Source organism: Gallus gallus, chromosome 11 (genome assembly GCF_016699485.2).
Source record: "Gallus gallus isolate bGalGal1 chromosome 11, bGalGal1.mat.broiler.GRCg7b, whole genome shotgun sequence".
NCBI classification, from domain to species: domain Eukaryota; kingdom Metazoa; phylum Chordata; class Aves; order Galliformes; family Phasianidae; genus Gallus; species Gallus gallus.
In genome coordinates, this window is record NC_052542.1 from 3,818,730 (window position 1) to 3,830,874 (window position 12,145).

At 61.8% G+C, this 12,145-nt stretch overlaps 1 protein-coding gene across 2 annotated transcripts; it reads right to left on the reverse strand.

The window, feature by feature from the left end:
• Positions 1-1,859: 1,859 nt before the first annotated feature.
• IRX5 (iroquois homeobox 5) lies at positions 1,860-9,035 on the reverse strand. Of its 2 annotated transcripts, XM_025154323.3 has the most exons (4): positions 8,496-9,035; positions 7,203-7,608; positions 6,309-7,040; positions 1,860-3,164 (listed from the first exon to the last, which is right to left on the reverse strand). In XM_025154323.3, exons 1-4 carry the CDS (start codon positions 8,742-8,744, stop codon positions 3,151-3,153), a joined length of 1,401 nt encoding a protein of 466 aa, XP_025010091.1. In that variant the 5' UTR covers positions 8,745-9,035; the 3' UTR covers positions 1,860-3,150. The 2 variants fall into 2 exon arrangements, with proteins under 2 accessions (XP_025010091.1, XP_015147857.2); XM_015292371.4 differs by lacking the exon at positions 1,860-3,164 and having other exon boundaries at positions 5,861-7,040.
• Positions 9,036-12,145: the final 3,110 nt, after the last annotated feature.

Below are 12,145 nucleotides of genomic sequence, written 5' to 3' on the forward strand. Positions count from 1 at the left end.
GAAAATAAGCCCCTGTATTAATGCAGCTGGTACTTAATACGTGTATTTTACAGCTGTGCTGTGCACTCATGACACAAGTACTCAAAGTGACCTGAAATCGCTAATGAACAGAGAGCCTTTGTAAAAGCAGTCACAGGTCAAGGACTTGCAGATAAAACTTGCTGAGCAGCGCCTTGGTGGTAGGCTGGTGTCAGGAGAGGGCTGTTTGCTTGGGGATGTTTATAAACATTGTTTTCTAGGGGATCATTTTGCCTAGAGGGGTCCCGGCCAAATAGTCATTCGTTAACATTAAAATAAATGTTTTCTGATCTTCTGGACATGAGGTGGGTGCTGCATTCCTGTAGTCAGAGAAGGCAACATGTCGGCTCAGGGCAGTTTTGTGATTTGTTCACACAGCCTCTGCAATGGAAAGATTGCTCAGGAATTTTCTCCTCTGACAATTTCTTAACAGATCTGGAAAATTAACCATTCTGATTCATTATATACCTCACGTTTGGCAAGCAAGAGCATTCAAAATGACAATGTTACCTAGCATGGGACAGCAAGATTTGGTTTTCACAGAGAATATGTGTTCTTGAAGTAGATGAGAGATTTTCTCCTAGTTCTGGGACTGAATGGGAGAAGCTGCCTCCTTGGCAGCAGGTCCAGCCGAGACACGCACACCTTCACTTGGAGATGTGAGGCTGCAGCCCCCCCAGGCCCTGCCCTTGTGTTGGAGCAGCAAGGGAGGGGCCTGTGGAAGCTGAGAGCTAAATCGGTTCTGTCCCAGGAAGATCTCTGGCTCCAAATCTCAGGCAAATGCATTTTAACAAGATTTTGAGATTGTCTGCAATGTTTTTGATCTGCTGGGGGTCTTACCCTGCTCAAAGCAACAATGTGCAGTGCATAAGGTATCGTGTTGGTCCTGTGCGTACAGGTGGGCACTGCGTCACACATGATTTAGAGCAAGCCTTTAAAGGGGGAAAGGAAGTTGTTTCTCTCCAAGCCACAGCCCCAGAATAGCGATGGAAGCATTAACCGCTGCTCAGAGGAGGACTCAGGCTGTTCCAGCAGAGGAGGAAGGACATTCACGGGCTCAGGACAGCTGTGCCGTGCCTGACTGGCTGGGCTGGGCACAACGGCTCGGAGCCACAGCACTGCCCACACTCCTGCTCCGCCTCAGGAGCAACGAAGTTGTTGGCTGGCTCCTTTCTGAAAGTTAAAATTGGTTTGTCATTTTCTCTTCTCGCACCTTATCTCGTTTCTGCATTCTTCCCACTTGAGTAGTCAAAGTGATTGAAAGCCGAAAACTGAGCGGATCTGTCCCCGCAGCGACTTTCCTCGCGTTTCTCATTTTCCGTCGTATCAAATGGGCTCTTTGTCTCTGTGCTCCCCTGATGTTGCCTCTGTTACACGGAGATATTCTTCAGGTCACAGGGGTTAAAAGGGGGCTAAAAAGGAGATCATATTGGACTTGCTTTACACAGCCATGTAGCATTAGCCCCAACGCCCAATAGAGGAAAGATATACTACTCCTATTTGATGAGCAGCAGGCCAATAAATTCATTAATCATCATTTTATGCCTCATCAAACACTTCCCAAGTTCCTCCATGGGAGTTATACAAATTAGCCACTGAAAAGGCAGTAATTTTAGTTTAGCTAGGTAAGTGCTTTTTGATTGCCTTCCTGAACAATGCTTCCCTTGACAAGCTAATAAATCAGCCCTTTCTGAATCAGAAGTGCAGCAAGTGCGAACAATAACTCCACATAGTTTCTCTGCTGATTTCAGCTGGAAGGCCTAAGAGGATGATCTGGGATCAAAGTCTCTCACTTTATTGCGGAGCAAAAGCTTTCTTTATGAAGAAGAGCTGCAGAGAAATGAGGGAAGGGTTTTTTATTTAATCAATTAATGAGCAGAAAAAAGTCTCGAAACAAAAAGGCAGCCTAAGGCCGCAGCACGGGGCTGCAGGTGATGCTGTGGGCAGGCAGTGAGGGGACAGGGCTGGGCTGTGCTCTGAGCAGTGCGGCCCACCGCGGCCCGGAGGGCTGCAGGTGCTCGTGGTGTGGGGTGGGCTGGCGCTGCGGTGGAAGCCCTGAAGGCTGAGCTGCCTTCTCTCTCTTTTTTATTTTTTCAAATTGCAGCCTTTGACAGTATCAATTTTTTTTTAACTTGGCCGTAAATCATTTCACTAATCAGCTGTCACCGGCCGACACGCACGCGTTGGCATTCAGCCGGAGAATTTGTTTTGGAAGGCCTTTAGCGACAAACCCGATGTTGGTATCAGTACCGTCTGCGGTGCACCCGCACGCGGGGCCGGACGGGGCGAGGGGAGCGGGGCTCCGTGGGGTGAGACCGGGCCCGAGGGCCCCCCCGCGGCCGGAGAGAGCCGTTTCGACGCGGGGCGGCCGCTCCTCTTCATTAACTTTCCCTCCGCACGGCACCGCGTGCCTCTGAAAATAACTTGGCAAACCGGGAGCCGTTTATCTCTTTTATCTTGGGACCCGATCCAATTAAATAAGTGCACATTTACATTTGCATCCATCAGGCGTGAGCGAGGAGAGGGCCGCGGTTTGCTTTAAGCAAATGGCGATGGCGGCGGCAAGGAGAGGTGCGGGGCCGGACCCCCGCAGGGCAGGACGCGGCGCCTCGCCGGGGAAGCGCAGCGCCGGGCTGTGAGCTGCGGGCCCGCACCGCCGACGGCCGCCCGGAAACGCGGCGCGGAGCCCGTCGGTCTGGGGCGCGAACCCGCCGGTTCATAGGGCTCCGGGCAGCGCCGGCCGCGGGCACCGCGGGGTTCTGCCGCTCCTTCCGGCGGCGAACAGGAGCCGCTCCCGCGGCCGCGCCGTCGGACAGGGCCGGGCCGGCGCTCCCGCACCGCCGCGGTGCGGTGGAGGAATGCGGGCGGCGCGGGGCCGAGGCGCCATCTGTCCCCGCGGGCCGGGAGCGCTGATTTATGCGGAGCGCCTCGGAGGAGCTCGCCGCAGACTTTGTCTTTCTCTGTCAGAGCCGAGTAAAAAGTAGCAGCTGGCCTGAATTTTTAGCACCCATAATTAATTAAGAGCTTCGTTCCTGGGATTTGATGATTCAATAAAGCGAGACCCTTATTCCCCTACGTGCTTGCAGTGAATGTCTCCTCCGCTCCGATCCTCGGGCCCCGAGATGGGGCAGATTAACGCTCTTTTTCTGTGGAAGAGAGGGGAAAAAATGCCTTAAGATTGCATCTGAGGCGCACACAAAAGGTAAATTCAGAACTGCCACTTGTTCTCCGCCAAAGCTGCTTCTTCGGGGCCATTGATGTGTTTGTGCCAGATCTTCAAGGAACCGGCGGGGGGACGGGGAATTGTTACCGTAGCGCTCGGTTGGAAGGCAGTGGGTTCTGAGTTCGGGGGCACTCCTTCCCGGCCGGCCGCGGTACCCCCGCTAATAACCGTACGGGGACGGGGGAGCTCCCGGGGCTCGGGCCCCGCACCAGGCTCTGCCCGAGGCCAAACCCGGGCTCGGGCAGCTCCGCACTGCGCGCCGCGTTCCATCGCTCCTTCCCGCGGCCGCCCCCCGCAACCCCGCCGTCCCTTCCCTCGTGCCGCGGCTCCGGGGCTGCCCGGGCACTTCGCGGCCGTGAGGAGATCCTCACTCCGGCCTGAGGGGTGGCCCGTGGAGCAGATAAACGGAAAACGGTGCAACAGAGGAGAGGGGGGCTGCGAACACGGCCTGAGGTGCGAGGGTCTGAATTCGTATTTGTTTTGGTTTTAAGCGTGAAAGAGGAAGCAGCGAAGCTGCGTCGGGCTCCCTGCCTTATCGCCCTGCGCCATTGAGAAAGGGCCAGGGGGCAAGGGGGAGCCCCGCTGCCCCCGGCCGGCCCCGGTCCCTCAACCCGGGGAGTGCTGCTGGGGCACCTGCGGGGCTCCCCCGGGGCAGCCCCTACCCCAGTGCCGGAGGCTCCCGGAGCGGCCGCAGGCGGGAGCTCCTCTCGCTCACCGAGGGGCCCCGGCCGGGGCAGAGCGGCTCCGCGGCCCCACGCGAGGATACCGGGGGCCCGGCGGGAGCAGGCGGCCCTCGGGGGCTGCGCCGCCGCCACCTGCGGCCCGGGCTGGGCACCTGCTGCTGCTGTTGCTGCTGATGCTGTTAGTGTTGCTGATGCTGCTGCCGTCCGCCACACTCGCGGCCCGGCAGACGCTGCTCCCGGGAACCCGCACTGGCTCCCGTTAGTTGTATTTCAAGTGTCCTCAAAATATTTTGTTTTGTTTTGTTTTCGAACAACAAATGGACATAGCACAGCAGAAAGGGCGGGCTGCCCCCTCCCCCCCTTGTCGTTAGAAAGGAGAAAGAAGCAACGGCAGCGCAGCCCCCCTCCCCCCCCCCCTCTGCAGAGGGACGAGGAAAAGGCAAAACTGGGGGGGGAACAGCGGTGGGGCCGCAGGAATGGTTATGGTTTAAATGGGCGACGGGCCGCGACCTGAGGGAAATGGGAAATTCCCGGCGGAATTTATCTATCAAACGAAAATCGTACTGCTACCGCGGACAGACCCGCCGAAAGCAGCCCCGGTTGTAGGGAACGGGGCTACCGAACGAGCGGGGCTCCGGAGCTGCCGTGCGGAGCGGCTTTCTCGCAGATAGGGAGGTGAGCTGGGAAAAGGTAGAGCGCTGTTAAGCTAAATCCGTCCCCGCTCTCTGAGAAGCGAAACCCCGTTCGGTCGGACCCGTTGGGAACCTGTTGGTTCCTCACTGCCGGCCCCGGCCGTGGGAAGTTCCACCTGGGGCCGCCCCGCACAGCCCCATCCCCGCGGCACACGCGGACGCTGCGCTCCTGCGCGGAATGCAGCCGGCGCGGAGCTCCGCGCTGTGGGTGCGGGACACGAGCGCGGGTCGGAGCGGGCGGTAAAAATTCTTGTATAATTCATAAAGGGACAAAAGAACGTATTGTTGTCCCTGGAAAATTCGAATCTTCGCACTTTCAGGTCGGAACAGTTTTGATTTCAAACGAGATTGCACGCACCACTCGGGTACCCAGGTGTTCAGACGTGACACGAAGGACCCTTTAAAACCCCGTAACACGCACACACGCGTGAATAAACCCGTTCCGGCCACCGAACGGCTCCGACAAAGTTGAAGGGCTCACGGAATAATGATCCGGATCATTAAAACAAAAAACAAAATTAAAAAAAAACAAAAAAAAACAAAAAAAAAAAACAAAAAAACAAAAAACGAACCCGAACCAAACCCCACGCGAACAGAACGGAGGGGGCCGCCCGCAGCTGGGAACGTTCTCTCCGTGCCCGCCTCCGCCCGACACCCCCAGTTCGGGCCGGGCGGCGCAAAGCAGAGCCCTTCCCGGCCCGGCGCCGCCCCCCTCCCGACGCCGCGTTCCGCCGGACCGGGCCGCTCGTCTTCCGCGAACACCGGGGCGCTGCCCCCCGCCTCGGCCCCCGGCGCGCTGCGGGGCCCGGAACGCTCCGGGACGGCGGGCGGCGGCGCGGAGCTCCCGCGGCGGCGGGCGGGCGCCAAAGCCGGGCCGAGTGTGACCCCTACCTGCCGCCGCCCGCAAGCACCGCGGGCCCGGGAGGGGGCCCCGAGCGCTACCCCCGCGGCCGCGGCCCCGGGCACCGCCAGCGAGGGGAAAGCTGGCAGAAAATCGAACTCATTAGCGAAGTCGAGCAGCGGATCGCTTCGCGTGAAACGCGGCACTGATTGCGGGTAATGAGGTTACGTGCGGGATCGGCCCCGCGCCCGCTGCGGGAAGAGAGCGGGGCTGCGTTCTGCCGCCCGCCCCTTTCCCGACGAGCGCTGTATCCCAGAAGTGGGACCCGTTCCTTGCCCTTTTTTTTTTCGTTACAATTTAGCGCACGCCCAAGGGGAAAAAAAAAAACACTAGCCATAAAAAATTAAATTAAACTTGTATATATATATTTTTAAAACTATGAAACAATTCGGAAAAAGACACAGAAATGTATATATTTATATTACGAAAACAACATTAATGCCTGTACAGGTGTCTCGATTTCATAATTTACTTCAAAGATACCGTATTATCAATTTAAATACAAAAGCTACATTAAATATACAGAGGGGTCCGTACAAACGTCCGTGGGGGCCGCGGGGAGCGCTGCGGGTGCGGGGGGGAAACCGCTCGGCGCCGTTTGTTTCGGTTTGCGTTTCTTTTGGTAGTGGAAAAATAACCGCCGCGGCCATTCCGTATTTCTTTCAATAAATTAAAACAAAACAAAAAAAGAAAAAAAAGAAAAAAAAAGAAAAAAAAAGAGAAAAAGGGAAGAACCGAAGCACAGTCCCAGCGGGGGAAGGAGGGAAGCCGACATTAAATGCTGGACATACCTTTCTTCAGTTCGTACGGCGAGTCCTTGCCGAGCTCTGCCTGGGGCTGGCTCCTGGCCGCCTTGGGCTCCTTCCCCAGCCCCTCGGCCCGGCTCAGCACAGTCTGGTTTAATCCATTGAAGGCGGCGCCGGGCGCGGCGGGCCCGCCGGCGGGGTGCCCGTGCAGGGCCCCGAAGGAGCCGTAGTTCGTGTAGCCGGGGTAGAAGGGCGCCGTGTAGTAGAGCGGCCGCGGCAGGACCGCCCCGTTGGGGAAGGGGCACTGCGCGGACGGCGAGCGGGGCCGCGGCGGAGAGGGGCGCGGGGGGCCGCCGCCTCCCAGCACGGCGGGGCCGGGGGCCGCCGTTTCGCCGCCCGCCTCCCTCGCCCTGTCCGCCGAGGTGGCGATCTCGGCCAGCGACCAGAGCTTGGGCTTGGCGAGGGCCGCCTGCTGCGGCGAGTGGATGACGGAGGCGGCGGCGGGAGGCAGCGGGTGCGGCTCGGCGACGTGCTGCGGCCCCGCGGCGGCGGAGGGCGGCCGGAACGGCGGGGGCTCCTCGGGGCCCGGACCGCGGCCCCCCGGGCACGGCCCCAGCGGGGAAGCGCCGGGCGCTTTGGGCAGCGCGGGCGGCCCGTCGAGCCGCTCCTCCGGCGGCTCCTTGCAATCCGAGTCGCTGAGGCCGGCCTCGGCCTCCCGCGGGCTGGGGGGCTCCTGCAAGCGCTCGCAGCCCGGCGCGGCCCTGGGCTCCGCCGTTCCTGCGGGGGAAAGGACGGGGGTGGGGGGCGGCTCGGCGGGCGGCCCGAGGGCCCCGCAGCCGCCCCCAACCCCGCGCGGCGCCTCCCGCTCCCCCCGCCCGGACGCACCGGGCAGCCCCGAGGGCGCGTACCCTCCCCCCCCTCCCCCGTCCCGCCGCCTACCTGCGTCCGGGGAGACGGGGTCCCCCTTCTCCTCCGGCTTCTGCGGCTCGTCCTCGTCGTTCTTTTCCAGGTCGATGTTCTCCTCCTCCTCCTCGTCCTCGCTGCGGTTCCGCGGGGTCCAGGTCATCTTGTTCTCTTTCTTAAGCCGCCGTCGCGCGTTTGCGAACCAGGTGGAGACCTGGGTGAGGGTCATCTTGGTGATGATGGCCAGCATGATCTTCTCGCCCTTGGTGGGGTACGGGTTCTTGCGGTGCTCGTTGAGCCAGGCCTTGAGCGTGGCCGTGGCGTCCCGCGTCGCGTTCTTGCGGTACGCCGGATCCCCGTAGGGGTAGGAGCCGAGCGGCGCCGCGTACGGGTGGTAGCCCAGGGAGCCCGCCATGGCCGGAGGGTGCTCGTAGGGAGAGCCCTGCGGAGAGAGCGCGCAGCGGCCGTGAGCGCGGGGCGAGGCGGCGGCGGGCGGCAATGACACGGCAAGGGCAGCCGGGCCTGCCCGCGCCCCGCAGCGCCCCGCAGCGCCGCTCCGGCCCCGGGGGGGGCGGGGGGGCCGGGAACGGCCGGAAGGCTCCGGCCCCGAGGGAACCCCGCTCTTCTGCCCCGCGGCCGGGAGCGCGGCGCTGCCTTCCCGCTGCTTTCCTTCCCCGCTGCTTTCTCAGTGCCACCCCACTGCCCCCCGTTTCCCCAGGGTTGCCGCCGCGGCGGACAACCTGCCGGGCCGGGAATAAAAGGAAAAGGAAAGGGCAAACGGGAGGGGGAAAGAAAAGAGGCAGGGAAAATAAAAATGGAAAATAAACGTGAAAAAGGGAAATAACTCAAGGAAACTCCGCCTGGAGTGCGAACGGAGCGGAGGAGCCGAGCACGACCCCCGGCTTTATTTCGGGTGCGGCGGCGGAGTGCTCCGGGGCCCATCGGAGCGCAATTAGCGGGGAAAGTTGCCGGGCTCACCGGCCGCACTTCTCCCACCTCCGGCCACTGTCTGTTCGTTTCCCTTTACACCGCAACAAGAAAACGGTTGCGGAATTCAGGCACTCAGCCTGTTCTTCTATATATTCAAAAACAGATATTTTTTTTCTCTTGCTGGGGAAACGGGAGCGGTCTCTCCGGCGCTGCCGCTGCCCCGACCGCTCTCCCCGGGCCGTGTCTGCAGCGCTGCGCGGTGCGGGAGGAGCGCGCCGGGGCCGGGGGCCGCGCCGCCTTTTGTCCCCGCGAGCCCCGAAATCGAACGGGAACAAAAAGCGGGGCCGGGGGAGGGGGGGCCGTGCCCTGCGCGGTGTCGCTGCCCGGAGCTGTTCTTACCACGTAGGAGGTGAAAGCGGCGGCGGCGGCGGCGGCCGGGTCCGTGCCGTACTGGAGGTGCGAGTTGTAACCCGGGGACGGGGCGGTGAAGGCGGTAGATCCGGCATAAGGGGAAAAAGCGGAGCCCGAAGAAGATCTCCCAAGTTCATCGGTTCTGGGTCCGGAAATCACGCTGGTGCTGTACGCCGGGCACGAGTAGAGAGCCAAGGAGGCAGACGGCTGGTACAAGTAGCCCTGAGGATACGACATGGCCCCGCGCACACATACACCCGCGGGCCCGGGGGAGCCGCCGCGCTGGGCTGGGGCCGGGCTGGGGCCGGGGCTGGCCGCCCTCGCCAGCCGGGCAGCGGCACCGCTCCGCGCCCCGCGCTGGGCACCACTTCCCGCTCGCTCTGCCCCCGCTCTCTGCTGCGTTCCCCTCTCTGTCTCTGCCCCTCGCACCGAGGGGGGGGGTGAGGGGGGGTCCCTTTTTTTTTTTTTTTTCCTCTCCCTCCCCCTTCCTCCTCGCTCTCGCTTTCCGCAGGGTCCTGCCAAGATGCTAAGTTGGAAATCGCAGCTCCTGACGCCTTCTGCGCGGCCCGGCGAGGCTCCTCCTTCGCGGGGTGTTGTCAGGAGGCCGGGCCGGGCCCGGGCCCGCGGCGGGGCCCAACCAGCGCCGGGGCTCCGCGCTCCCGCCCTCCCCGCGCCGAGCACGAGCTCGCGGGCAGCGCGGGGCCGTGCGGGCGCGGACGCAACTTTCGGCGTGTGCCGAGCGGCGGGGCGGGCGCGGTACGAGCGGAGCGGATCGGCAATAGATGTATTGCGCGTCCGACTCCCTCCCTTCCCGCCCCTCCCTCCGCCGAAGGTGGGACGGCCGTACGGCGCGGTACGCCCGGCGCTCCAACCGCGGAGCCGCCCCGTCGGGTACCGCCGGGCCGGGTCGAGCCGGGCGGGGCGGGAGGGTGCGCAGCCCTCGCGGGGAACCGGGGCGGATCGGGCCGTACGGACAGCGCCGACTGCCCGCCGATTGGCGTCTGCGATCCTCTCCGATCGCGGGGATCTGTTTCCCACCGGGAACAGCCCGGGATTACCCCCGCTGGTTGCTCTCCCGGATCCCGGCCGGGGGAAACTCCTTACTCCGGTGCTCGGCCCGAGCCCTCCGGCCCCGCTGCCGGCCCGGGGCGGTGTTTGACAAGGGTGGGCCGGGCCAGGGGCTCCGGCCACCTCCCCGCAGCCGAACGGCAAGCGCCTTCCTGGGAGGGGCCCGCGCCGGGTTCGGGCTTCGAACCCCGATCCACGGGATCGGCCGGCGACACCGGGCGTTGCTGCGGGCGGGGCGGGCGCGGCCCGCACTACACTTCCCGGAGGGCCCTGCTGCCACCGGGCCCGCCCCCGCCCCTCCCGGCATCCGATTGGTCATCTCCCCACGGCCGTCCGTCCCTCTCCTCCTCTCATTGGCTGGCGGAGCCGTCGCTCCGCGGGGGGTAGAACAGGGTGGGGGAGTGGCGGGGCGCTGGCGGCACGCGGGAGCTCGGCGCTGACAGGGCGGCGCGCGGAGGCGCTGCGGGACGGGCCGGGACAGGACGGGCACCTCCTGCCCGCGGCAGGTGAGGAGCGGAGCGGGACGCGGCGACGGCGGCGCCTCTACTGCCCACGGCCTCGCTGCCCCGGCTCTCGGGGCGCCCTCTGCCGGCGAGGCAGCTGGGCGGGATCTCCACCCCGGGGCCTCTGGGCCGGCTGCTGCCCCGTCTGGCACTGAAGGGAGCGGGGCCCGCAGGAGGCGGTAAGGCCGCGCGGCGCGGAACCAAGGGCCGGCGGCGGCGTCCGGGATCCGGAGCGCTCCGTTCGCGGCGGTTCTGCGGCTGTCCCCTCCGCTCCGAGTCGCTCGGACGCTCGTTGCGGACGGACGTCTCCGTTTCCCGCTGTATCGACGCGGCCCGCTCGGCCCTTCCCTCCGGCAGGAAGGCGCTCCGCGCGGCGGGAGATGCGCCCCGAGCACGGGCTGCGTCCCGCTCTGCCCGCGTCGTTTGCCGGTTGTTCGTTTGCTCTCGTAATTCCTTGGCTGCTGAACTTTCTGGCCCGGGTGGCACTGAGTGCGGGGACGAAGCGCCGCGGGGCCGGAGCCGCGCCTTTGCTTTTCGCGTGGTCCCTTTTAGGACGCGCGGACGCAGCCCGGCGGCTGCCGGGAGCGGCGCGGGGCTCGGCGCGGCGTTCCCTGCTGGTGGCACCAACGGGGCGGGCGGTGCTGCGGGCGGCACCGAGCGCTGGGACGGACGCACGGGCAGCACGCCTCGCTGTGAGCGCTGGCCCAGCGCGAGCATCTGAGCAGCCCGCTGTTGTGGCGGCCCTTACAGGTGCAGCTGTCTGTGATGTGAAACGCAGCGAAGAAGCATCGCGATTTTCGTTGGCTTTTGTGTGTGTGTGTATTTATTTGTTTTTGAATGCACTTAAAAGATGCTGATGGATAACGCCGTTTTGGCAGAGAGTGCCGGCACAGGTGTGCATCGTTATCTTAATTAAGATCCGGAGAAAACATCATCTTTCAGCGTGAATTATGAAGGGAGATGCATGAGGAGATCATTTCAGTGTTATTTTTTTTTTTTCCCTTCTCCCACCGGCAGAGAGAGGGAGGTGATTTCCCACCCACTTTCTGGTATTTCTGTATCACAGTTCCTGACCTATTATACTCGTGCTGAATGATCTGTTTCCCCCATAGTTTGGGAATGCATTGCCTGGAGGACCTGGGAAAAGCCGTTGTGTCCGAGGCTGCCCCTATGAGCCACATAGGAAGACTTTGGGCTGCAGGGGAAATTGACAGCTAGGAGTGTTTTATGTCATGCATTTAAAGGTGCAGGCAACTTGCATTAGTAGCAGAACAAAACTTACGTGTGTGTGTGTATATATATGTATTTTTTTAATTGTAAAGAAAAAAATATTTTATTGTTCTCACTTTTACAGTACCATGGAACAAACTTTACAATACTAAAACTAATTAGCTGCAAAGAGTGGTGAGGGGCTCACACTGTTCTGTTAAAGCAACACAGGACTCACTGAACAGGAGCTAAAACCACCTACACAATGCTCTGGCAGTGAGCTGTGGGCTGCCCTCCTGCAAGCACTGCTGTGTGTGCGGCTGCTGCCCCGAGTAGGGCACCGGGTGGTGCAGGGCTGTGCATGCAGTGCGAGTCCTGTGTGACTTTCAGCATGGCGTGGTTTTGGGGGAGCTCTCCCCGTGTCCCTGCAGTTCTGCTTCCTGCACTCTACCTGTTAGCACTCTGCTCGCAGTGGCACAGACCTGTGGGCCCCTGGCACAGCTTCGTTGTGCTGGCAGTCAGGTACAGGACAACACAGGCAGACCTCCGCCTTGTTTTCTTCAGCAAACCTTTGCAGGCAAAACCACTTTTTGTTTGTTTTCTAGAAGCCTGATTATCACTCTTTATCCTTTCTTAATTGCACCAAAAAACCTGTTTGGTGTGTGCAATAAAAACGTGCACGAGTGCAGCTGGCAGTGCAGTGAGCCCAAAGCGGCCGTATGGAACACACAGCTCCAGCAATCCCAGCAGCACCACGGGACAACCTGAGCTGGTGCTTCTGTTTCCTTGAAGTTTCCTGTAATTAACTCAAACGATGCGGTTTGCTTGAATTTGCTGGCGCAATATGGACTAAGTTAA

Bases quoted from the DNA above. Each gene is read 5' to 3' on its own strand.
- IRX5 (XM_015292371.4), bottom strand. From the start codon at position 8,744: ATGTCGTATCCTCAGGGCTACTTGTACCAGCCGTCTGCCTCCTTGGCT. The intron at 7,609-8,495 runs GTAAGAACAGCT...CTCTCTCCGCAG, and splicing joins CCGCTTTCACCTCCTACGTG to GGCTCTCCCTACGAGCACCC. The intron at 7,041-7,202 runs GTAGGCGGCGGG...TTTCCCCCGCAG, and splicing joins CCCCGTCTCCCCGGACGCAG to GAACGGCGGAGCCCAGGGCC.